General features: G+C 37.5%; 1 protein-coding gene across 3 annotated transcripts in view; it reads left to right on the top strand.

The window, feature by feature from the left end:
* The window catches only part of Nbea (neurobeachin), a 536,577-nt gene extending 512,394 nt beyond the window's left edge, over positions 1-24,183 (top strand). For all 3 annotated transcript variants that reach the window (XM_070002976.1, XM_070002975.1, XM_070002977.1), the window contains 8 exons: positions 2,184-2,376; positions 4,111-4,182; positions 6,232-6,387; positions 6,578-6,748; positions 16,216-16,317; positions 17,996-18,192; positions 19,181-19,332; positions 22,347-24,183. In XM_070002976.1, coding sequence (XP_069859077.1) covers positions 2,184-2,376; positions 4,111-4,182; positions 6,232-6,387; positions 6,578-6,748; positions 16,216-16,317; positions 17,996-18,192; positions 19,181-19,332; positions 22,347-22,437 — 1,134 coding nt within the window. In that variant the 3' untranslated portion in view covers positions 22,438-24,183. The remainder of the gene's footprint in view (positions 1-2,183; positions 2,377-4,110; positions 4,183-6,231; positions 6,388-6,577; positions 6,749-16,215; positions 16,318-17,995; positions 18,193-19,180; positions 19,333-22,346) is intronic.
* The last annotated feature ends 282 nt before the right edge of the window (positions 24,184-24,465 follow it).

Below are 24,465 nucleotides of genomic sequence, written 5' to 3'. Positions count from 1 at the left end.
AGATTTGTAAATTACAATGTAAGTATAGACACAATATGATATTGTGAAATTTAATTGGGGATGGGGCAGTATGGAGTAAGGAAAGTAATTCATTTTAAACAGAGGGGAAAAATAAATGTATTTTATGTCCCCTGTAGAAAACCTGAAAAATAAAGTAGATAAAAGTTAGGACTCCTGAGCTAGACAGGGGTTAAACACCATCCCTGCTACTGAGTAGCTAACTCCTGCAAGGTACTCAACATCCCAACATCTGTAATTTAGGAGTAAAACTAGTTGCTATCACTGAGAATCTAATAACTTAATCCTGCATTAGCCATTGGATTGTAATTTCTCTATAAATATTAGCTGGCATCCTCATCAGTAGCCTTTCATGTTAAACTTTTATTCCCAATGCAAGGGGAAAAGCATATTATTTTTATTTTTATCCAAAGTTAAAGTCTTATTTTATAACAAATCAGCTGATAAATTTACTATCTGCTATAAACATTTACTTCTTTATTGTTTGTATTTTGCAATTTATTTTTATTATCTTTAAATAGTTCTACTGAGTACAGTGCACCTGATCAAGCTCACACCTTCCATATTGTCCTCTTAGACCCCCATTTACCTCAACCTCATCCATCCCCTCAAAATACATAAAAAGTATAAATTTTCTGAGAAAAATATCTTTTAAACTGAGATTTCTTTGCTAGCTTTTTGGTTAAAATGTTTAAAGGTAAAAATACTTCCCAAATGAATTCAGCTTATCAACTAACATCAAAGCACCAAGTCCCTGGTAATGGAATAAACAGCTCTGAAATGTGCCCCAAATTTACATATTCTTTCCTGAAAAACATTATTCATGTATTTATGTATTTTATTTATTTAACATATTATCAGTTATTTAACCAAAATTTTTGGAGCCTCATCTGCAAAAGTAGAGGTATAGAGACAGAGACATCCTCTACACCCTTGAAGAACCTCCTCCCAAGTCCTAGGGAAATAGAGCTAAACATGCTTGTTTTCAAACATTTCTTTTCCTCTCTACCATCAGCCCCTTGGCTACTCACTAATGCACCCTTTGGTCCTGCTGTGATAAAACATAAAGGTTTGCCCAGACCCCAGCCTCTTCCCACACAAACCCTCGGCCACAGTGCAGTGATATGGTCTTGGAGATCAAGCTTCAAGAAGAGGCAGCTTTAATAATCTGTCCAGAAGAGTATCTCTAACACTATTGCATGAAGTGGGCTGGCAGATGAGTGTGCCTGTCTTAATTATCTGTTCAATGGTAATAATAATAATTTGTATCCTGGAGAAATGCCCAGTCAGAGCTCACTTCTTTCCTAGGGGTAATTTTTTGAGACTAAATTGGCATACAATTGTTTTAAAAACAATATCTGAGCTTTCTTAGTTCTAAGCAAAGGATTCATGTGTAGAGGACACAATCACAAAGCATGCACAAAAGCTAAATAGTGATTGCTCTCAGCATCTTTATTTTCTGTTTTTAATACAATAGTGTTTATATGTAATGCTTACAGTATCTACTTTCTATCTAGATGTTTGAGAGGGGAAAAAAAAGATTAAAAAGAAAAAGGAAGAAAAAGTGCTGGCTGTCAGTAAAAGGGAGCGGGGAAGCATAAACCATAAATTCAGTTAGCACCAGAGCAGAAATGTGCATGAAACACTGACAGGGGAGCACTTGGACTGCTTTATGGAGGCTGTTATATTTTCATTATTTAGACTGTAGCGGTGACCCCAGATCAGGCAGATAGGAATGAAACTAGCAACGAATTCACTCTATTTCATGTCAACAGTATCAGTCACATGAATTCACTTCGTGTTTCATGGGAACTCTATCAGGCATCGATTGACTATTTCTTTCCACCAAATTCAGTTTTTAATAGCACTGAACAGTTATGTTACATCTTGTGTCCATATCTATGAGCAACTTTTCACAGGGTATTCTGGCCATATCTAAATCATGGATGATTGTGAGCAATCGGCGTCCTATGTCAGTGATTTGGAGAGTCCTAACTCAAGTGGAGAGGGCTATATTTAGGACAGACATGAGATTGCAGGACAGTACAGCTTGCTCCATCTTCCTACCAGCCTTGTCTAATGTTGACCTTCCTTCTCCCCAAACCTTCCACTAACTGCATTATCCCTTTTCTTTCCTTTTGTTCTCTTCCCTTTCTACTCAACAGTGTTTCCTTCCACAGAGTCCACTCATGTTTAAAGATCAGATGCAGCAGGATGTGATAATGGTGCTGAAGTTTCCATCAAATTCTCCAGTGACCCACGTGGCTGCCAATACCCTACCCCACCTGACCATTCCTGCTGTAGTGACAGTGACCTGTAGCCGACTGTTTGCAGTGAACAGATGGCACAACACAGTAGGTATGTGAACCTAAGCAAGGCACTCACTGACGACTTAAGGTGAGAAAGGGGTATTGGGATAGCAGTGTCATTCACAAAAACAACAGATCATTGTCAAGCTCAGCTAAACAATGCAGGTCAGCCTCACTGACTGCAGCTACACACTAGTGCCTCACAAAAGACAGAATATGGTTAAACTCTCAATGGATATTTGATAAATTTAAGCAGTTACACAAATTAATCAGATCTTCCCCCCCAAAATCCTTCATTTTTATCATATATTAAGTCAAAATGAATCTGTGTTTTCTGGAAGATAGTCTCAAATCCTGTTTTCTTAATGTCATTAATTTATTTAGCAGATATTTGAATAGCCATTACATGCCCCAAACCCCTAAACACTTGGAATAAAGCAATGAAGAAGACAAACACCATCTCTAGTTGTCTAGTGATTTCACACATGCAGTTTCCAAATCCGCTTGTGATAGTTTCTGCCAACACATCTTGAAGTGATATAATACCACTGCAAAAATTTAGACATATTGATAGTTATTTAGCCAGGACAGAAGTAGCTGTGACCGGATGATTTAGTTGACCTACTTTACCACTTAAGCTCTCCCTGGAAGCCCAGGACTCCCACTGTCCCTCGAACTGGACAAATGAGCCATGCTGATTTAACCTGAATCCTTCTATTGTACTCACTTTTACCTTACCCTGAAAAAGACTGATTTATACAATAGCTTTCTCCCAAAGAGTTTCCATGTGCACCTATTTTATGGTTGTTGGTGACAGAATCACCGTAGGGTAGCACTACTCTTATTCAACCAGAAGCATGTGGCGCACATCTTAAAGACCATTATTCACAGGAGTCTCATTCTTTACAAATGTTTTATGTTGAGTATAAACTATAAAGGGATAAATATTTCTTCCAAATTGTTCCAAAATATTATGAATATATATTATGTAATCACATGAAAAATGAACTCTCAATCAAACCCTAAATGTTAATCTACTGAAAGTACCATTTAATGAGACTGAAGATTTAAAATGTGGCTCCATTTTATATCTTCAGTTTACCAGTCATATATGGAGAAAGGATCCAGTTGAGTAGGAAACCCCAGATTCTGCCCAGTGCTGGCTCAGGAGAGCTTCTGCTCCTACTATACCTTCATGGAAGCCCAGCCTTTAAAAAAAAAAAATTAGGCTTATTGTTTGTTTGCTTTCTTTAACTTTTTAATGGGCTCAATAAATGTTATGATCCTATGTTTTATCGAGATTTTTCTTATCACTCCAGTTTTCTACATCTTAAGTAGGAACCTGATATCCCTAATGTGATGATGGTGATTTTTTTATTAGTTGTTTGTTTTTTTGTGTCAGTACTGGGGCTTGAACTCAGACCCTGGGCACTGTCCCTTAGCATTTTTGCTCAAGGGTGGCACTCTACCCTTTGAACCACAGCTGGTTAATTAGAGATAAGAGTCTCATAGACTTTTCCTGCCTCTGCTGGCTTTGCACCCTGATCCTCATATCTCAGTCTCCTGACAAGCTAGGATTAGAGGCATGAGCTACAACCACGTGGCTTTGTGATGATTGATGTTCTTAAGATTTACAGCAAAGTTACATAATGCTTAAAATAATTTGCCAGAATTTTAAGCCAATAAACATTTTTTAAAATTACCATAAACAACTCTCTTGTTAGGAAATCCTTTTATAATAATTTTATAGCAGTCTTTTCTGTCTCTCTTGGTAAATTTTTAGGCCTCAGAGGAGCACCGGGATACTCCTTGGATCAAGCCCATCATCTTCCAATTGAAATGGATCCATTAATTGGTAGGCTAAAATAATTTATTTTCAAGAATACTAAATATGAACACATTCCTACATGTAATATTTTTTTCTTCCACAAACTTAAAATTCAAATATCATCAGATTAAGATACATATTAATCATAATTTCCCTTCAAAGAACTTTTTGCTATTCAAGCAATTCTTTATGACATTTTTGAAGGTCATTTGATTGAACATAAACAAGGCAAATGATTTAAAATCTACCCTTTATTTCAGTCTAAAATATTTCTAACGACTTTTTATTACATAAGGATTCAAAGAGGAAACTAATACTGAAGGGTGAAACATTTATAAAGTAAAAATGTTTCTTAAACTCATGTTCTATATTTCTTCATGGAGAGTATTAAAATATTTAAATAATTGCATATATTAGACATTGGTTTATTAGACCTGTGGTCCAGAGCAAGCCCCTAATCATTCTAGACTTCTCAGTTTCACATCTGTGAGATTGTTCATAATAATGCTCTTCTAACTATCCTGTGGGATTATTCAGAAAATTAAATTAGAAAAAAGCAATCCTATAAAAATTATTATACTGTATATGAGCTCTGGGTTTTTGTTCTTAGATTAATACATAGGAAGATGTATTGAACTAAGGGAAGAGATATAGCCATATGTGCCAGTTACTTATATCCTAATAACATTTTACATATAATTTAGAGAATATAAGATTTAGAACTAGAAATATTTTTAGAGTCTAGTCTAGCTATTCCTCTTTTCAGCAGACATTGTCAATGAAATACATAGCTAGTTTGTAACCATGGAAAAATGGTTATATAGCTTTCCAGGACTTTGAATTTATTTTCCCTTTCTTTCTTTTTCTTTCCTTTCTTTCTTCCTTGCTTTCTTTCTTCTCTCTTTCTTTCTTGCCTTCTTTCTTTCTTTCTTCTTTTTCTTTTTTTCTCTCTCTCTTTTTTCTTTCTTACCTTCCCTAGTAATTATTTTTATAGTGTTAGAAGGTATCTACAAATAGTAACACTTGGATTTAATTGGTGTTGGAGACTGGTGGTGGTGACCTCCTACATCTGCATTTCCTGTTTAAGAATTCCGTCCAGGGATTTTTGCCTGAAAGGATGGCGTAGCATCAGGGACAAGCTGGCATCCAGACAGGCACTGGGGAAATCAGATGTGTCTCTGAGTTCCTGATTTTATTCAGATTCAATCCCAGTGCTATAGGCTGATTCTCTGCCTGTCTTTTTTCTCCCATCTTTTTTATTCCTCTCCTCCCTGCCAGCCCTTGCTAGAAAGGCCTTCTGTTTGTTGACAATCCAGGTCTTTAGAGCTGCTGACCTAAAGCTCCCTGTGGGGCTTCCCAAACAACAACATGCCTTGCTCAAATCTCTACCCTCTTCTTTTTTACATGGATTGTAAATGTCATTGGAAAATGACAGATTGGGGAAAATGTAAGATCTCTTTTTATATATGTTTCATGTAATATTTATCCTTTTTGGCTCTTATTAGACATTCATGCATAATGAACATCACAAGAATCATGTGCATTTAAATATTAGTTATTATGTTTTAAATGCATTCTCTTGAATTCCTCATATGCTTCTTATTTTTTGGTGGAAGAAAAACTTGAAATTCTGGCATGCTTTTTAAATATATTATATAGTTCATAAATAATCATTGCTACTAGGAAAATGTATATCCCCTAAGGGGAGCATGTCAAAATCTTAATAATTGTGTAGCTTTAAAAACCTATTACTGAGCCTGGCGCCAGTGGCTCACACCTATAATCCTTGCTACTCAGGAGGCTGAGATCTGAGGATCATTGTTCAAAGCCAGCCCAGGCAGGAAAGTTCATGAGACTCTTATCTCTAATTAACCATCAGAAAACCAAAAGTGGTGCTGTGGTTCAAGTGGTAGAGTGCTTGCCTTGAGCTGAAAAGCTCAAGGACAGAATACAACCAGGCCGAGAGTTCAAGCCCTACAACTGGCCAAAAAAAAAAAAAAAAAAAGCCTATTACTAGATGAAGCACAAAAGTGTTCTTTTGCAAGCTTTCTTGAAATTCCTTCTATTTATTTATAGCTAATAACTCTGGTGTGAACAAACGGCAGATCACAGATCTTGTGGACCAGAGTATACAAATCAATGCCCACTGCTTTGTGGTCACAGCAGACAATCGCTATATTCTTATCTGTGGATTCTGGGATAAGAGCTTCAGAGTTTATTCTACAGAAACAGGTAATCCTAACTATGCAATACATTATTCTCTTTAAAATAATGTACTTAAACCAAAGGTAGGTTTTAATTTGCTTATAAATTTGAGGGTGTCTCTACTTACTCTTCACATATTTAGTAAAAATAAAGTTAAGCTTACTATTATCTAAAGAAAATGAGTAAATTAAGTGAACCCATTGCCTCACTGCTGCAGGAAAACTGACTCAGATTGTGTTTGGCCACTGGGACGTGGTCACATGCCTGGCCAGGTCTGAGTCCTACATTGGTGGAGACTGCTACATCGTGTCTGGATCCCGGGACGCCACCTTGCTTCTCTGGTACTGGAGTGGGCGACACCACATCATAGGAGACAACCCCAATAGCAGTGAGTGCTTTTGAAATTGTCCTGTCACGCTCTAAATTCACTTACATATATTTTATCTTCCTGATTTTCCAAATTGTTTTTCTTGATTCTATAAGGACTTTAAAATATAAATGCTTAAGTGGTAGAAATCTTTCTTGGAATGGGCAACAGCTATCATTGTGGGCCAGGGGTGACTCTCATATCCTCACCTATAAACTTCTGTCCAGCCGCCTGACCCCACCACCACATGGGCTTCAGAAGTTTCACTTGGTCCATTAACCCTCCTTACAACAGGAGCTACATACATACAAAATGGTTATATTAATCCTTAAGAATAAAACTCTGAACATTATATTTCTTTAAAACAGCGTTTTATGTAAGCTTTAAGTAAGGGCAAGTAGTTATTATGGCAGATTATCTGGATTATTTATATGTGATTTTCAGTATTGCTTCCATCTATGAAAATTTATTCATTGGTCAGATATTTTTTTGCTTAATGCCAGTGGCTCACACATGTAATCCTAGCTACTTAGGCTAAGATTTGCAGATTGCAGTTTAAGGCCAGCCAGGGCAAGAAATTCCATGAGACTTTTATCTCTAATCATCTACCAAAAAGCCAGAAGTGAAGCTGTGGCTAAAATGGTAGAGCACTAGATTTGAGTAAAAAAGTTCAGGGACAGCACTCAGACCCTGAGTTCAAGCTTAGGAGCATCATGCGCATGTGCACACATGCATGCGTGCACCCACCCCCCACACACAATAATTGGAGGGGGGGGAGATAGCTCTTGTCATCATTATGAACTTACCTCCATAAAATGCACTCTGTAAAGACTTCATTAGATATTTCAAGTGGACATAAAGTACAGCAGCTTCCATTACTTTCATGTAAGAAAAAAAAATGTTCCTATTGATAAATGGGAAAAGCACCTACAAAATGAGACAAGCACTAAATAAATATATGCTAAATGTCTACTGTGTGCCTAGTGTTCTCTTAGCAGCTAGAAATTCTGGGTACATACATTACTTAGAGTTGGCCTTCTAGGATTAAATAAGGACCTCTCTCTATATATATATATATATTTTTTGGGGGGGGGGTCCGGTCATGGGGCCTATACTCTGGGCCTGGACGCTGGCCCTCAGCTCTTCAGCTCAAGGCTAGCACTCTACCACTTGAGCCACAGCACCACTTCCGGCTTTTTTCTTTTTGCTTATGTGGTGCTGAGGAATGGAACCCAGGGCCTCAGGCATGCAAGGCAAGCGCTCTACCACTGAGCCACCTTCCCAGCCTCATCACAAAACTACTTTTTCTATTGAATGTACTGAGGATAGTGTATTAATTACATGAATCATTCACTGTAATAGATAATATTTTGTATAAGTTCTTTGTTATCTATATAGTAATTAACTTTACATCTTGAGCATAGATTGATTACATAAAAAAATTGTTTCAACATTTTTTCATAATGAAAATAAGAATAGTAAAATTAGTACATCGAGATGTATTTGATTGGGCTACCTGACTTACATGTCATTTATCTGAAGCAGCCAGCCTAGGAGTATATCCATGCCTGAGTAGAGCAGTGGTACATTAGTCAGTTCTTTTTTTTTTTTTTTTTTTCCTTCTTTTTTTATTGTCAAGGTGATATACAGAGGGGTTACAGTTACATAAGTAAGGTAGTAAGTACATTTCTTGTCAAACTTGTTACCCCCTCCCTCATTTTTCTCCTATTTCCCTCCTCCCAGTTCACCTTTTTTTTAAAGGTATTTACAGAGCACACTGAGCTGATGGTCATGTCTGTGATCTGACTGTGGTGTTGACATAGTCATCCACAGACATAGTTGTTGACATCCATAAACTTACAATATGAAAGAAAATGATTCTTTTTCTACTCTAGTTTAATCTACTCTGGCTTCCAGTTCACAGGTCAAAGAACCAGGCTATCTGTTTTCTATTTCAAATCCAGTGTTGCTCAAAATCAAAAGGCCAGTTATGTAATTTGTATTAAAGTGTGTGACACAAAGCCCTTAGATTTTAGAGGTTGTATGCATTAACCTAGACTTGAAAGGAGATGCCTAGGCATGAAACATAATATCCTCATAGCTGTTGTAAGTCAGATGTTGATCTTAGTGTGGACATTGAATCACTTTTTATGGCAGGGAGTCCAAATGTACTTTTTTGTCACATCATGAAATGTTAACATTTATCATCTAATATTATATACACATCACTGAAATTCCAAAGTAAATTCAAGTGGCTTTAATATATTTGTTTCTTTTGCATTGTTGTTATTGTATTATTATTGTAATTTTAACTAGTCATAGAAAGGATGTATGCTTTTTGTGTGAAATTCATCATTCTGACTAATTTAGACATCTCAGAAGTGCTAGTTTTTCTAATTTTTTTCCGTTTAGTGGATTCATCACAAAGACAATGAAAATGTGCAAACAGATTATTACACAGAGAGTTTCAGACCATAAAAGAAATGAGCAAAGGCTACCTAGCATATGTTAGAGTTGAATTATAGTTCTTTTATTAATGCATTTTATACTAGTAATACTCAATGTTATTCTTTCCAACTTGTGACTTTGAACATAGGAAATTATCTTGGAGATTTTAAATAAGTCCCTAACTAGATAACAGAATTGCAAAGATGTGAGGGACAGATGCTTTCATCTGTAACAGTCTTACACAAATTCTGAAACTAATTTGGAAGTGATAAAAATTAATTTGCGCACTTTAATTGGAATCAGTCTCCTGCATGAAAGAAAGCAGAGCAGAGCAGGCAATTTGTGCTAAAAGCTGATTGAATTTTTTGTCAGGTAGGTATCTTGGACTTGGCCGCTTATCCTCTGGAGTCCTCTGCAATATATTACAACCCATCTCTGACTGGTGTTCTTTAAAAGGATCAATGCTATTCCTGTTGAATCCCTAGAGTCCAAAATTTCATTGATCTTGGGACTTGACATTTCTCATTATGTGCTGTAGCTTCCAACAAGATAGTCACCAGAGGGGCAAGTTAACATTGTTGTGTCTTCAATAGGCACTGAAAATACATTGGGACCTCAGCTCAAAAGCCATTATGCTTTGAACGTCTGCAATTTAAAGGTTTATACCAGATATAAGATGCTTTATAGAGAGTTTGATGATACATACATATGGAACTTTAAAAATCATAGCAATATGAAACTTTAAAAGGAGATTTACTTTTATCTTTTCAAACCAAATCAACAATATTCACTTAGCAGTGTGTGTAAGACATCATTCTATGCCGTTATACTCCGTATTTTAAGCACAGGTCTTTTAGCTCATGTACATGTATTACACAAATGATGAAAGGATACGCCAATTGGAAAAGGGGTATCCAGCTGTGCACACACACCTTCTCTGGGCTCCTATTGTGTAGGCCTCAGCCCTGGACACTGACCCTCCTGCCAGCCACAGCCTGTCATGAAACTGCCAAATCATACTCTCTCTTTGTTTGTTTCCAGCCACTAGCCATGCTACTATAAGAGACTAAAGCGTTGACAACTAGCCCCAGATACTTTTAAGTACATTTATATTTATATAGATGTAGATAACAAGTATCTATTATTAAATAAGTATGTGCCACTTCCCAGAGCAAGGATTTAGTAAATGTTAAACCTTAAATTAAAATAAGTACCAGCAGGAGCATAATCAGATGTGTAAGAATTTTTACCTCCCAGGGCTTTCTGGGATCTCGTGGCCATATATGTAATGCAACAAAGGAGCCCACTCAGCACCTTGTCCCCAGTCTAACATCTGAAGACCTTTAGGGTCTGTGACTAGGAAACAGAACGCTTTCCACTGGACTCTGCTTTCCTTTTCCGTATCTAGACCTGAAACTTCAAGAAAGGTCTTCGACCTGGTCGGAAGCAATACTTTAAAAATTCCTGGCTAGTTTCTTCTTTGACCAGATAGCTTCAGCTCACAGACAAGGGGTGTCAAGGCATCATACAGATCCCAGCTTCCTTGGGAAGGGCAGGTGAATTTTTGTTTGGGGGCAGTGTGGAAGGATCAGTATGATACTATGTACTAGATCTAGGATCCAGGAGTTCAGGGGAAGTCCAGCTAGTACAATCAATGTCATCTCATCTCTGAAGAGGAAAAAAAAATTTACAGTAAATTAATAAGTAGGCTCACCTATTCACTCGTTCATAGAGAATGGGTCTCCTATTCTCCACTGAAGAATCTTCTAAACTTCATTAAATACTGAGTATATGTTCTTCTAGTTGTCATTGAATATTTTGTGATATGCAATCAAAGAAAATCATTTCTAGCCCATGGACTGTTTTTACTGTGTTCCGATGTGGCTTTGGGAAATGTGGACCTAGTCATATTTGGGACTTGATCTAGACCTCTGTGGCAACTCGCATGTGACTAGGACTCAATGTCTTGATATAAGGGACTCCTCACTGACACTGCCCATCTCTGTCCCAGCAAACATGTACATAATACTTTGAAATACTCAAATTACAGTTGCAATGAAACAACTACATCTTTTGACTAAATCCCTTACTCTGTAACTTTAAATTGAAAACCCATCATATTTTATGTACGTATAATCAGAAATGAAAATGGATTCTACCATGCTTCTGCAATGACTTGGCCAAGGTCAGAGGCAAAATTTGAATGTCCTTCATCACCAAAGGGCTCAGCTTCTGGCTTCAGCAAAGCTACTCTGAAGAGTTTAGTTCTTAGAGACTCTACTATCCCTTTTCAGCTGATTCAGAGGCACCTATGTTTCCCCTGTACAAACAGAGTTAAATAAGAATCATGAGTAATCTCTACTTGGACCATCAATCTAAGAGCCATGGAGTATCTGTTAAGAATCTCCCCTCATCAGCTCTATATGAATAGATGCGTCTAGTATGTAATTTCTTTCTCATCCAGGAAATGACTTTAGATTTAAATGAGATGAACTGTTCATTTTATGAAGACTGGAAACTCGACCTGTGTTGTTATTCTTACAGCAATTCCATTACACAGAGGGCTCTTGTTGAGGAAATGAGAAGCAACGAGAGCCATGGGGCTGTAGGCCTGGGAGGGAGGTCTCACCTGCAAATCCCTCCATAGTGGGCCCTTTAACCCTGAGCCACATCCATCAATTGTGAATGGGATAGTGATTTCAAGTGATTGTTGGTGTGTTTAACATCTGTCCCTGGCAATAAATAGAGGGAATATATTTTCTCCTTGATGTAAATTTCCTTTCAGAAATCCTAGAATAACATTTTTAGTTGCTTTTCCCCAGTTTACACTAGAGCCCATTAAGGAGGCTTCCAGGGCCCCTAAACAATACCCCTTTAAGTTTTACCATTTTGAATAAATTTGAATAATTATCTAGGGAAATTAAAATGACATAATAACACATTTTAAATTCAGTAAATCACATGCAGCATTTAAAGGCCTTACTTATTAATAGAAATTGTTGTAATGAATATTTTTGTACATTTTTCCAATTCCCTACAATAGAATAGAATTAAGTTGAATTTTAGGGTTCTTTTAATATTTTGGGTTAGGTCACAAGAACTCTATAAAAATTTTATGAAACATAGTTGAAAGGCTATCCAAGACAAAACACTCAGAAAAATTAAAGAGAAATATCACACATAAAATCTTATCAGTACTTAATGCTGGTATTATCAGTAAATGCAAGGTATCTAGGAAACATAAGTTTGTACATTAAGAGAATATATTTCAGACAAATCCAGAGCTCCTGGAAATATGATCCAAAACTTATTATAGTAATATGTACAGATTTGAATACAATGGAAGGTTGGAATGAGTGGGATGCCAGTCCTCTTCTCCCACATGGTTTTAGATATGCTTCAAAATCAGAATGGCAGTATGGAGGTAGATGGGTGAGAAGACTCAAATAAAACTGTGAGAAAGAGAAAAGAGGTGTGTTAAGGGGTGTGTTGATAGGCCAGAATGGAGAGTGCATGGCATCTTGCTAGGTGAGAATCTAAGTACCAGTTCAGCCATCCAATATTCCTTATTAAGTCATATCAGTGCCAAAAAAGAGGTATGCAGGAGCAGGTGTCTCACAAGATAGCTCCTGAATGTTTATGTCCTATATAGTGAAGATAAAGGTCTCAAGCCAGAAAACAGCTCTTAAAAAGTAGACCAGATCAAAGACCAAAGTGCAGAGTGGTTCTTGAACATGAATAAGGAGCAAGGGGCCACCACCCACCCAGAACAGGAATTCACAGAAAAAGGCATACATCATGCAAGCTCAAGCTCAAGAAAGACCTTGAGCCAAACACTCTGCTTCTCAGTAAAGAGTAGTAAGAGTACACAGTAAAGAGAAGTAAGAGAAATACAGAACTTTAAGATGACTTCATATCCCCTAAGAAATAAGAAAGATGGTGTTAAGGTTGCCAGAAATGTTCTATATTTCTTACTTTAGTGATAAGAACAAAAGAATTAATTATATTCTTAGTCTTAGACATACAAATACTTAATATGTAACCAACATTTAAAAATTATTTAATTCTTAAAACAAGAAAACTAGGGATCTGTGAGAAAGCTAACACCTTGATCTCTTCAGCCAAATTATCGTCTATAGTAAACGCCCCGCCCCCCAAAAGGAAGAATGATGAGTATATTTTGGATCCTCTGAACCTTAATTTGAGCAACATTATCTCTTTTTTTTTTACCATCTTGACATTTACTTTCTTTTTATTTTTTTAATTTAAAGTTTATTGTAAACATGATATACAGAGTTACATAAGTTACATATAGTTACGTAAGTCAGGAAATGAGTTCATTTCTTTTTGGACAGTGTTCCCCTCATTTTCTCCCACTTTTCCCCTCTCTCTCCCTCCACCCCAAGTTGTAAAGTTCATTTCCAACATATACATATTGTCTAGTGAGTATCGCAGCTGAATTGGTTCACACTTTGTCTCACCATTTCTGTATTTCTGCTTCCCCTCCCCAAATCAGATAAACTCTCTTTGTCACTGACTTTTTAGTCCTGTACCCTTTGTCTTGTACATAAGCAATATTGTCTTAATAATAATTAATTCATCCTAAAACATATAAAATTAAATTTTCTATAGCAAAAATTATTACAGCATAAAACATAGCAGCAAAAAAAAAGAAGTTTCATCTTTATAATTAGTTTTAAGAAATTTTGTAGGGGCTGGGAAGGTGGCTCAGTGGTAGAACACTTGCCTTGCATGCCTGAGGTCCTGGGTTCCATTCCTCAGCACCACATAAGCAAAAAGAAAAAAAAGCTGGAAGTGGCACTGTGGCTCAAGTGGTAGAGCACTAGCCTTGAGCTGAAGAGCTGAGGGACAGCACCCAGGCCCAGAGTTCAGGCCCCACAACCGGACCCAAAAAAAAAAAAAAGAAAAGAAAAGAAATTTTGCAGTTACATCAAAATATAAATCTGAAATCTGAAGTTTATCACAGACTTACTATTTTCCAAGCAAGAGTAAAAAGTATAAATAGGAGAACTACAGTCGAAGTGCAGGCCAAGGCAAAAAGTGAGACCCTGTCTCAAAATAACCAGTGCCAAAAGAAATTGTTGAAGCATGATTTGGTGATAGAATACCTGCCTTGCGAGTGCAAGACCCTGATTTCAAACCTCAGTACCCAAACTCAAAAATCCCAGCAAGAGAAATGGGAGCATGTGAGCAATGGAAGATGTTGACCAATGTATGAGGTTGTTAGTGTAAGTAGTGGGGTATTAGAAGGCATTAATTAATATCTATTGAATTCAAATTTTGTGATCCAGATCCAGATTATATTGTTATTGCTTGTTCTGTGTCCTTTTCTCTCATCACCTTCCATAGAGATTCATTTCCGTGAATCAGGTCTTCATATCCTGCCCAGGATGGCCAACACTGAATCTTCTTTTCTTCTCTTTTCTTTTCTTGAGGGGGGTGGAGAGAGCTAGGGAGGCAGTCAATAACAACTTTATTCTCTTTAGAAGGGCTCAGTGTATAAGTTTGAGTAACATAATTGTAGGCTGTAATTTTCTTCAAGTTCACAAATTCTTTTTTTTTTTTTTGGGGGGGGGGGTCCGGTCGTGGGGCCTGAACTCTGGGCCTGGGCACTGTCCCTCAGCTCTTCAGCTCAAGGCTAGCGCTCTACCACTTGAGCCACAGTGTCACTTCCGGCTTTTTTCTTTTTGCTTATGTGGTGCTGGGAATCAAACCCAGGGCCTCAGGCATGCAAGGCAAGCGCTCTACCACTGAGCCACCTTCCCAGCCCAAGTTCACAAATTCTTAGCAATTTGTCAGCTCCCACAACTATCTAATTTTTCAAATATTAATCATATATTAAGCACTGATAATGTATATCTGCCAAAGAAATCACCCCAAGCCCACCATCTACCAAGATGGTGCATGGCTCCATTTACCTTCTACATTCCTTTCAGACATTCTCTTACTTCTTTCCTGCACCTCCTCCCCCTGACACTCCTGTACCTCAAGACTATAGGCACTCCTCATTTCCATGCCAAACTGGCTTCTCCCGGGAGCTTCCCCAGCCAAGGCAGTGCTGAGTATGGTGCTCTCCTAAGTTTGCTGATCCTTCTCAAATGTTCCAAGTGTTCTGGTTTTCTCTTCATTCATGTGGAGATAGATTTCATTCCTTCTGAACACACGTGCACACATTCCTTCTTCCTCACACTTGTTCATTTTTAGTGGTCAAAGTGGTAAAAGCATACAAACGCCAAAAGTATTTGATGTGTTGTGGTTTCAACAGTTTCAGGATAGACCTTATGACTTCAAACCTCACCCACTTAGAAGATCGCTCGTCCTTAGAAGGCATTGATTGATTGGTTCAGTCTGTGAGAACACTTACCAGTGAGAATGCCAAATGATTCCACCAGACTTAGGTTTACACCACTAAAGTAGAGAATGAAGCTTAATGTTCCCTTTTCTCCTTTCTGACTTTCCCCACACCTATTCTCTTACCTCCCCCCGACCCAAACGATCATCTCTGCCTGTTCTGTTGGAGAATTTAGGGAATGTTTGTAATTTCATAAGAGTATGGCTTTTACAGTTAGAAAGCTGAAATTCAAGTTGAATACTTGCTAGCTCTGTGAAGTTTAATAACCTTGTTGTAACTGACCTAATAGGAATATTGCTATGATTAAATGTGAGAACATGCACAAAAATGCCTTGGCAGACATTACACCATTTTTATACCAGTTTTATAGTCAGGGGAAAAAGCATACTATCACCACCGTCATAGTGTTCAAAGCACATTACATGTTAACATGTCACATCCTCTAAATAGCCTGTGTCACAGAGAAAGTACTTATAACCATTGCACAAATGATGGAAGAGCAGAAAAAGTTTAAAATGTAACTGGTTACATTTTAAGTTTAAAATGTAACTAGTAAAAGCCCTTCATAAATCACTGGTGATTACTTTATAAGACATTGAACTTGGTAGTGTTGCTCCTTCTATCTGCCTTTGGTCTGGAGAGACTCACTGTGGCTGTTCTCTTTCAGGTGACTATCCTGCTCCCAGAGCTGTCCTCACAGGACATGACCATGAAGTTGTCTGTGTTTCTGTCTGTGCAGAACTTGGACTCGTTATCAGTGGTGCTAAAGGTCATTAATTTCATTAATTTCATTTGAATTGTACCATTTTCTTAAGGTGTACTTTCTGGTTTATTTCTTCTAGAATACTGGTCACACACAAATGAAACCCCTTTGAAAGTGTTTAGTTTTGTTACTAATATTTACTAGTACTAACATTAAAATATGAATAAAATTTTTGTAGCATTTTGTGGTCACCAGCATGCTAACCATAACACTGGTAAATTAAGTGGCTATGCACCAACAAGATACAACTGTTAAAGAGAGTATTTAAAACACGAAGGGTTGCCGAGCACCAGTGGCTCATACCTATAATCCTAGCTAGTCAGGAGGCTGAGATCTGAGGATCACAGTTCAAAGCCAGGCCGGGCAGGCAAGACCATGAGACTCCTATCTCCAATAAACCACCAGAAAACCGGAAGTGGTGCTGTAGCTCAAATGGTAGAGTGCTCGCCTTGAGCTGAAGAGCTGAGCAACAGCGCCCAGGCCCAGAGTTCAAGGCCCCCGACTAACCAAAAAAAAAAAAAAAAAAAAAGCTAAAACATAAAGGGAAATTTCCTCCTGCAGTGAGGATTGAAGGGTCAGGTCATTCATCATATTTGCCTTGGATGCACCTTCCTCTGCAAAGTCCCCTTCTTATCTGTTTGTTTTTAAGAGAGAACAAGGTGTTTGTGGCTCATGCATGTAATCCTAGCTAGTCTGGACGCTGAGACCTGAGGATCTGGGTTCAAAGCCAGCCTGTATGGGAATGTCTGCCAGACTTATCTCCAATTAATCACCAAAAAGCTGGAAGTGGAGCTGTGGCTCAGGGGTAGAGCACTAGCTTTAAGCATAAAAGCTTAGGGACAGCACCCAGGCCCTGAGTTTAAGGCCCAGGACCAGCAAAAGAGAGAGAGGACAAGGGGGGAGGGAAGGGAGAAAGAAAGAGAGGAAAGGAGAGAGAAATGGAGAGAGGGAGAGAAACAGCCACATAATACCAAACACACAATACAGACACTTATTTTGATGAGTTTAATTAGTGGGGTTTTTTTTATCTTAACACAATTTCTACAAGGGTAAAGTCCTACTGAAACTAAACTCTCCCTCGATTACTTTTGTACCCTTGCATCACTGCTAATATATTTAAAAGACAAAAATGTATTTTAATATATAGTCTGAATTACTTGATTAGTTCCCTACTTTTCCTTTGTATTTTACATATTGATTATAGATAAAGGTAAAATTTTCTTGATTATGTATTTATATAGTATACCATGAAAATTTTGGTGCTACTAGAGAAAATTAATACTATTTTGATAATTCTCTTAAGGTTTCAACAAAAAAAAATGTACAAAAACATCAGGAAAAAGCCTTCTGGGACATTCAGTCCTTTATTCTCACTTAGTCTATAAATTATGTCCTTTTATTATGACTATTACTATCCAATGTCTGAAAACTCAGTTGTTTGCCTGGATACGTTTGGAGCAATTTAGAAATATGGACTGAATATGTACATATTCAGTATGTACTGAATATATATCTGTTCTCTTGCAATATAAGTTCAGTGCTCCGCTCTGGCCAACATACCTCTTTCCTTTTCTGTCTTCTTTCAACAATCTGAATGCCACCCAGGTAAGTCTTTAGCCTGATGAAATCTGCGGAGCCATCTGTGGTCACTCACTGACCTGTCACTGATGTCCCCATTCTGCAGAGGGCCCTTGTCTCGTACACACCATCACTGGAGACCTGTTGAGAGCCCTGGAGGGACCTGAAAACTGCTTGTTCCCACGTTTGATTTCTGTGTCCAGTGAAGGCCACTGTATCATCTACTATGAGCGAGGGCGATTCAGCAACTTCAGCATTAATGGGAAACTTTTAGCTCAAATGGAAATCAATGATTCAACACGGGTAAATATGCATGTCTAGTGCTAAACAAGATAAAAGCAAGACCAAAGATTGTTTATATTAAACAACATAATAAGCATGTCTATTACATATAAATGTGTGCTGGTTTAGCAGATATATAAATTCAAAAAGATACCTTGAATAAATCCAAAATTCCATTTATCCCCAAAAATTGACTCAGTGAATTAGACTTTAGAGACCATAATAGTTGTCTCATATGTGGTTTTTAAATCCAGGATTAAACTATGGAATTCCATACATGAATCCAGTACTCCGAGTAATGGTAAAAGTCACACCCATCTTCATGATCTTAATGTACATACATTGCTTTTGGGTTTAAATAAAAGGAAGAATTAAGAAGATGGACATAATTACTATATAATCTCAGTCTCAAGTGTGTGTTTTTTGTCATTGGTGGATGCTACAGGTGGTCCAAAAGCTAATTGCCACAGGATTCCTTAACTAGGACCCATTACAATAAGATCCAGGGATCACCAATTTGAAGCCAGCCTGCACAGGAAAGTCCTGTTGAAGATTCTTATCTCCCATTAACCAGCAAAAAGACAGAAGTTGAGCTGTGGCTCACTTGGTAGAGCACCAGCCTTGAGTGAAAAGACTAAAGGATAGTTGCACCGAGCCATAAGTTCAAATCCAAGAACAGGCACAAAAAAGAAAGTCATTGCTTAAATTGTTTTTATAAGATCCTTGGTTTCTTCGATGAATTCCACTTTGGAAAGTTATGGATTAGACCTCTTGCACAGGGGACTGAGTAAGGAGGTAATTATTATTAGGGAATGGGTGTGTGCTTTCCAGATTGCTGGGTAATTTTTGTTCATTTTTCCCTTGCTGGAGATCAAAACAAGCTTCACACATGCTAGGGCTCTACCCCTGAGCTGCCCTGCTAGCCCAACAGACTGATGTTCAGTACTTACTATTTATTGTGAGGGGAAAAAAATATGAAAGAAATGGTGGGTTTTGTCTTTCTCTGAAGGCCATTCTCCTGAGCAGCGATGGTCAGAACCTGGTGACTGGAGGGGACAATGGCGTGGTGGAGGTCTGGCAGGCCTGTGACTTCAAACAGTTGTACATTTACCCGGGATGTGATGCTGGTATTAGAGCAATGGACTTATCCCATGACCAGAGGTGAGCTACCTAAAGAACGAAAGTAGTCACAGAACAGTCATCAAAAACCCTTTACATGCCCAAGTGTGGGGGACTCATGCCTATAATCCCAGCTATTCAGGAGAATCTGGGATTACAGTTAGAAGTCAACCCTGGCAGGAAAGTCCACTATCCGCTATTCCCCACTAAAAAAATCCAGAAGTGGATCTGTGGCTCACATGGTAGAGCTCTAGCCTTGAGCACAAAAACTCAGTGACAATACCACTTTGCTGGATTCAAGACATAGGCCACCTCTTAATATTCTAAGGTGAATGGACTAGAATAAGCGTACAAATGAGTTCCCTAAGGAAGGATCTAAGCAGGGAAACAGAGGGAGCAAATACTAAGAAATCTCAGAAATGGATCTGTTGAATGAACGTGTCCACATACATTTTAAGGGCCCAAGGATGCCAACTAAGGATAGGGATTCATCTTCTCTACTTAATAAAAATTTAAAGGCAGGAAAATGTTTAAAGCAGACAGATCAAGTTTATTTGAAAGTGAAAATAGAGCATAGACTCTCCACAGACAGGGGCTGCAATAGAGTCCTAGTCCTGTCATTACAGAAATATAGAGCTCCTCCCTGGACTTTGCCTGATCGCTTGCACGTCCTCCCCACCCCACTAGCAGCAATTTTTACTGGGGAAGCTGTTACCGAAGGCATGTCAGTAAAAGAAGCCCATGTCGTCTGCCATGTGTTATACCTTCCATAGATTTTATTTTAAATCTCTATCTACCAAACTAGGGAGGCTTACCTCTCCCTCACCAAGACATAGGACTTACGTTCTTTAGTATCTCTCTTTACAGACCCTCAGCTTATCTTATACAGGATTGTCCTGGCTGTGATACGAGAAAGAAAGGTTTAATTTAGCTTTGTTTTGTTTTTTAGAAGAGGTTTGTTTCAGCAGGGTGAGGCTTACATCTAGCTAACCAAACTCCAGCATAGATGAATGACAGCTTGCCTCCAATTCAAAGATATAGGCTGTTTACTAATTATCTGAGTCACCCTCACCCCCTGGAGTTTCTTGCTTACCTGTTTCTCATGTCACTTTGTTGTATTTTATGTATTCCCTTAAAATATTTTATATGAACTTTATTTAATACAAGTTTTCATGGTCTCTGCAACAAGATTTTGTTATTGCCTAAAATTCACTTTGAGTTTGTAACAAAGTAAAAAGAATACAAGGACTATAAAGTTTAAAGTTTCTCAGTTAAACACATGAACTAAAAAACCTATCTCTCAATGTCATGTAGTATATCTTTTTGTTATATATTGAACAGAAATAAGAAAAGCCTATCAGTCAGCTTTCAATTATGTGAAATATTTCTTGCAAGGCTATTGGTTTTAAAATAGCTTAAATATTAAGATATATAATAAAGATCTTAATAAGATAGCAAAATAGTACTGAAGTCTTCGAGGGAAATAATGTAATTTAGTCTGGTGAAAAGATACTTGGTCCCTAACCAGATTGTTTTTAAAGAAAGATGAAGGTTATTGTTATAGTATTCCAAAATACTATAATCCATTTATGGTAATAAGTTAGGAGTGGATAATTATAATTATTTGTTTATATATGAGTATTTGTTTTTTAACTCTTGAAAATTTTTATTAGTTTATATTAAGTGAACAAAGGGGTTTCAGTTTGCTATTTCCATGCATGTATATTGTACTTTGATCAAATTATCCCCTGTATTTACTCTACTTTAATTCCACCCCTCTTTCCTCCAGAATTTTTTTTACAGTTTTTAGTGGGTTTCATCATGCCCTTTTATCCATAGGTACAATATATTCTTTTGTCCCATTACATTCCTCTCTCCTCTTCCTTCTTCCAGTCCTCTCCATAAAGAACCATATAAAATTATCATAACCACTTGGAGATATTCACTATGAACAACACTTTGCAATGAGTTGGGTTTTTAATTTTAACTAATAACTAATCAAGACATTTCACTTTGTCTCACATTAAGTTGATGAGTCTCACAGATCATTGCTTAAAAAATTGGCATAATAGACCATACATGGGTATTTCTAAAGTATTTGAAATAATTCATGTTTTCTACTAGGGAACAATAGTTAATGTTCATTCATGTATCCATTTTGCCAACATTTGCATGTACTGTTTTGGGTGAAGTATTATGCAGAATGCTAAGGGTACATAATACAATTACTGAGCCCTCTGAGCTCCAGTTTTCCAAGACTCAGTGTCAGGAGTGCCTAACTGGAATAAGGAAAGATACTAATTAAGTTTCTATTTCTATTTTCATTTCATGTTTAATGTTCATTGTTTTTGCTGATAATGAAACAGCAGTAGTATGTGATTAAGCATTATCAACAGTTGTATAAACACACATTGGTCATAATACTCAAGAAGTATTTACCTAATGAAGAGTTAGATTAGAAATTAAACACACTAGATCATGGAACGTGGACTGTGAACTTACTAGCAATGAGCCTGGGGTGACCTCATCCCACAGAAAGGAGCCTTAGAGCACTTGACTGATTGGTTGGAAGGCATAAAGGAGAAAGGACAGATGACATGACCTATTAGGTCAACAGGTAGACAGTGCTCAGAGCAGATGTGTTGAGCCTGAGGTTTGTGTGACATGGCCTGTTGTCATCAGTAGGCAAAGACATCCAGTGGGCACAGAGAAAGTGTCATGAGAAGATATTATGACTGTATCTGCCCAGGCTCAGGGAGAGGATATAGAGTGAGGATTGAAAGAATGAGGAGATTAAGGGAGACTAAATGTTAGAAAGGTTTGGAGAAAGGCCAGAAGTTCTCAGTGGCATAGGTATGATTGTGAGTGGCAGCAGTGGAGGTGACAGTATATCTGCAGATCCTCAGCTACCCAGAGAGGCATACGGCTGACTTAGCATTTCTTGGCAAAACCAAGAAGAAATTTTGTTCCTATCTCAGTGGACACAAAGCTAAGACTTAGGAAACTTTGAGATCAGGAGTTTCTATCACTGATAACTACAGTTTCTGCTTTTCCAGGACTCTGATTACTGGCATGGCTTCTGGCAGCATCGTAGCTTTTAATATAGATTTTAATCGGTGGCATTATGAACATCAGAACAGATATTGAAGAGCAATGAAGAACCAGAAGCCAAGTTCAAGTAGAGCACAAGTGCTGCATGGCAAGGCAATATCTCTGGTGGGAACGCTCCTCTGCATCGGCCTCTGTTTGTACATTCCATCACACCCAGCAATAGCTGTACATTGTAGTCAGCAACCATTTCACTTTGTGTGCTTTTTCAGGACTGAACACCAGCTGCTATCAAGCAAGCTTCTATCATGTAAATTATATGAATTAGGAAATGTTTGGGTAATTATTTCATATATTGTTGTTTATTGAGAAAAGGTTGTAGGACGTCACAAGAGACTTTTGACAATTCTGAGGAACCTTGTGTCCAGTTGTTACAAAGTTTAAGCTTTGAACCTAACCTGCATCCCATTTCCAGCCTCTTTTCAAGCTGAGAAAAAAAACACGTTTGATACTTTGTACATCAGATGCATCTTATTTAAAGGGATACTTTTATAAAAGTAAAACCTTGTATAAAGAACAAAACTGTTTCTTAATTTTATTGTGGAGTTACAACTTGCATGTTCTTTACTCCTGATGTCTTGATGGAACAGGTGCGTTCACACTATGAAACAGAAAAATCTGTCCAAGGACACAGCTTGTAGGAATGGGTTGAATTTGGGCTCAATCAGTAATTTTTTTAAACATTTTCCCCAAATATAATTTGCACTTTTTAATCAAAATTCATCTCTTCTAAGTGAAATTTGCTCATAAAGCATTTGGATACTAAGCCATTATTTGCCATTTTTGGTACCTTATACAAAGAAAATTCAGCCCTACCCTTTATAATTTCAAGACACAGCAGAGAGGGGGCTTAAGGATGAGATCCTGGTTTTTATTGGTATTTATTATTATTATGAACAGGAGTCAAGATCATTCGTCTCATAGTAATGACTTCCCCACACCTGGACATCTCTTCCAGAGTCATCCCACTGGCGTAGTGTGTGTACATTAGGGGAGGAGAATAATGCTAACTTTTCTTTTTTTTCCTCTTTGGTTCTTGAATAGCTTAGTTTCTTTAATAATGACTTGTTTTACAACAATAACTAAAGTTATGCTTTTAGGTTCTTGTGAAATTCTCACCAAAAGCCACACTCTTCACCTAAGGCACTTCATCTTTTATGATATAAGATGATGGCTATCAGATGATTTTCCATCATTGTACTGATCCAGTTATACACCCAGGGGTATATACACTTTATCCATGTTTCTTCTTTGTATATTTGGTGACTGTATTGTCATAGATGTACATATTGTGTCGGTAGGGCTATGAGGCATGTTACAGGAATGTAATTTTCTCAGAATTTACACTCACTTGCTGTCATTTATTTAAAAAGATAAAACAAGATCATGGGTTCTTTGTATTGGCACTTTGCACCAGAAACATATCATTATTTATTGATGTGATTACTTATTTGTTACCCACCTTGTACTAGTAAGTTTTAGCACTGAATTATTCCTTCTTCATTGTCGTTTGTATTTATGAACTTTTGAAATTAAGGGGAATCAGCATAATGATTAAGTTATTCATCACCAGGCTGTAAGCAATATCTTGAGTTTGTAGCTTAGAATGGGGAGGAAACTGAACATCTGGAAGACAAGTTCATTTCATCTTGAGATCATGGTGAAATATTTTGGATATATAAATTCCTTAAGCTATTGTAACCATGTTTTATTGCAAAGATGTAAAATATGCCAGATGTGTGTGAGTTGGAAATCAAAAAAAGAAAAATAAAATATGCAAAGAATTCACTGGTTGTTTCCCATTGTATCGGGCACCTCACTAATGTACATCCGTTAAGCTGTCGTATGCATTTCAGAAATCAGCAGTGCGTCCTATAAGGGACGAGCATGCAAAAACACGAGATCCAGGCCTAATGAGGATCCTAATTTGCTGAAACGTGAACTGCTCTGCCGGACCATCTGGCAGGGATTTGGGGCAACAGTGACCACAGGGAAATAGTCCTGGTTGTTTATTCTGCATAATCCACCTCGAGGGTTTTTATTTTAAAGAAACAAAATGATGACGGA

The sequence above is a fragment of the Dipodomys merriami genome, unplaced genomic scaffold (assembly GCF_024711535.1).
Source record: "Dipodomys merriami isolate MVZ:Mamm:240054 unplaced genomic scaffold, mDipMer1.0.p SCAF_6, whole genome shotgun sequence".
In the NCBI taxonomy this organism is placed as follows: domain Eukaryota; kingdom Metazoa; phylum Chordata; class Mammalia; order Rodentia; family Heteromyidae; genus Dipodomys; species Dipodomys merriami.
This window is presented reverse-complemented; position numbering and strand designations above follow the sequence as displayed.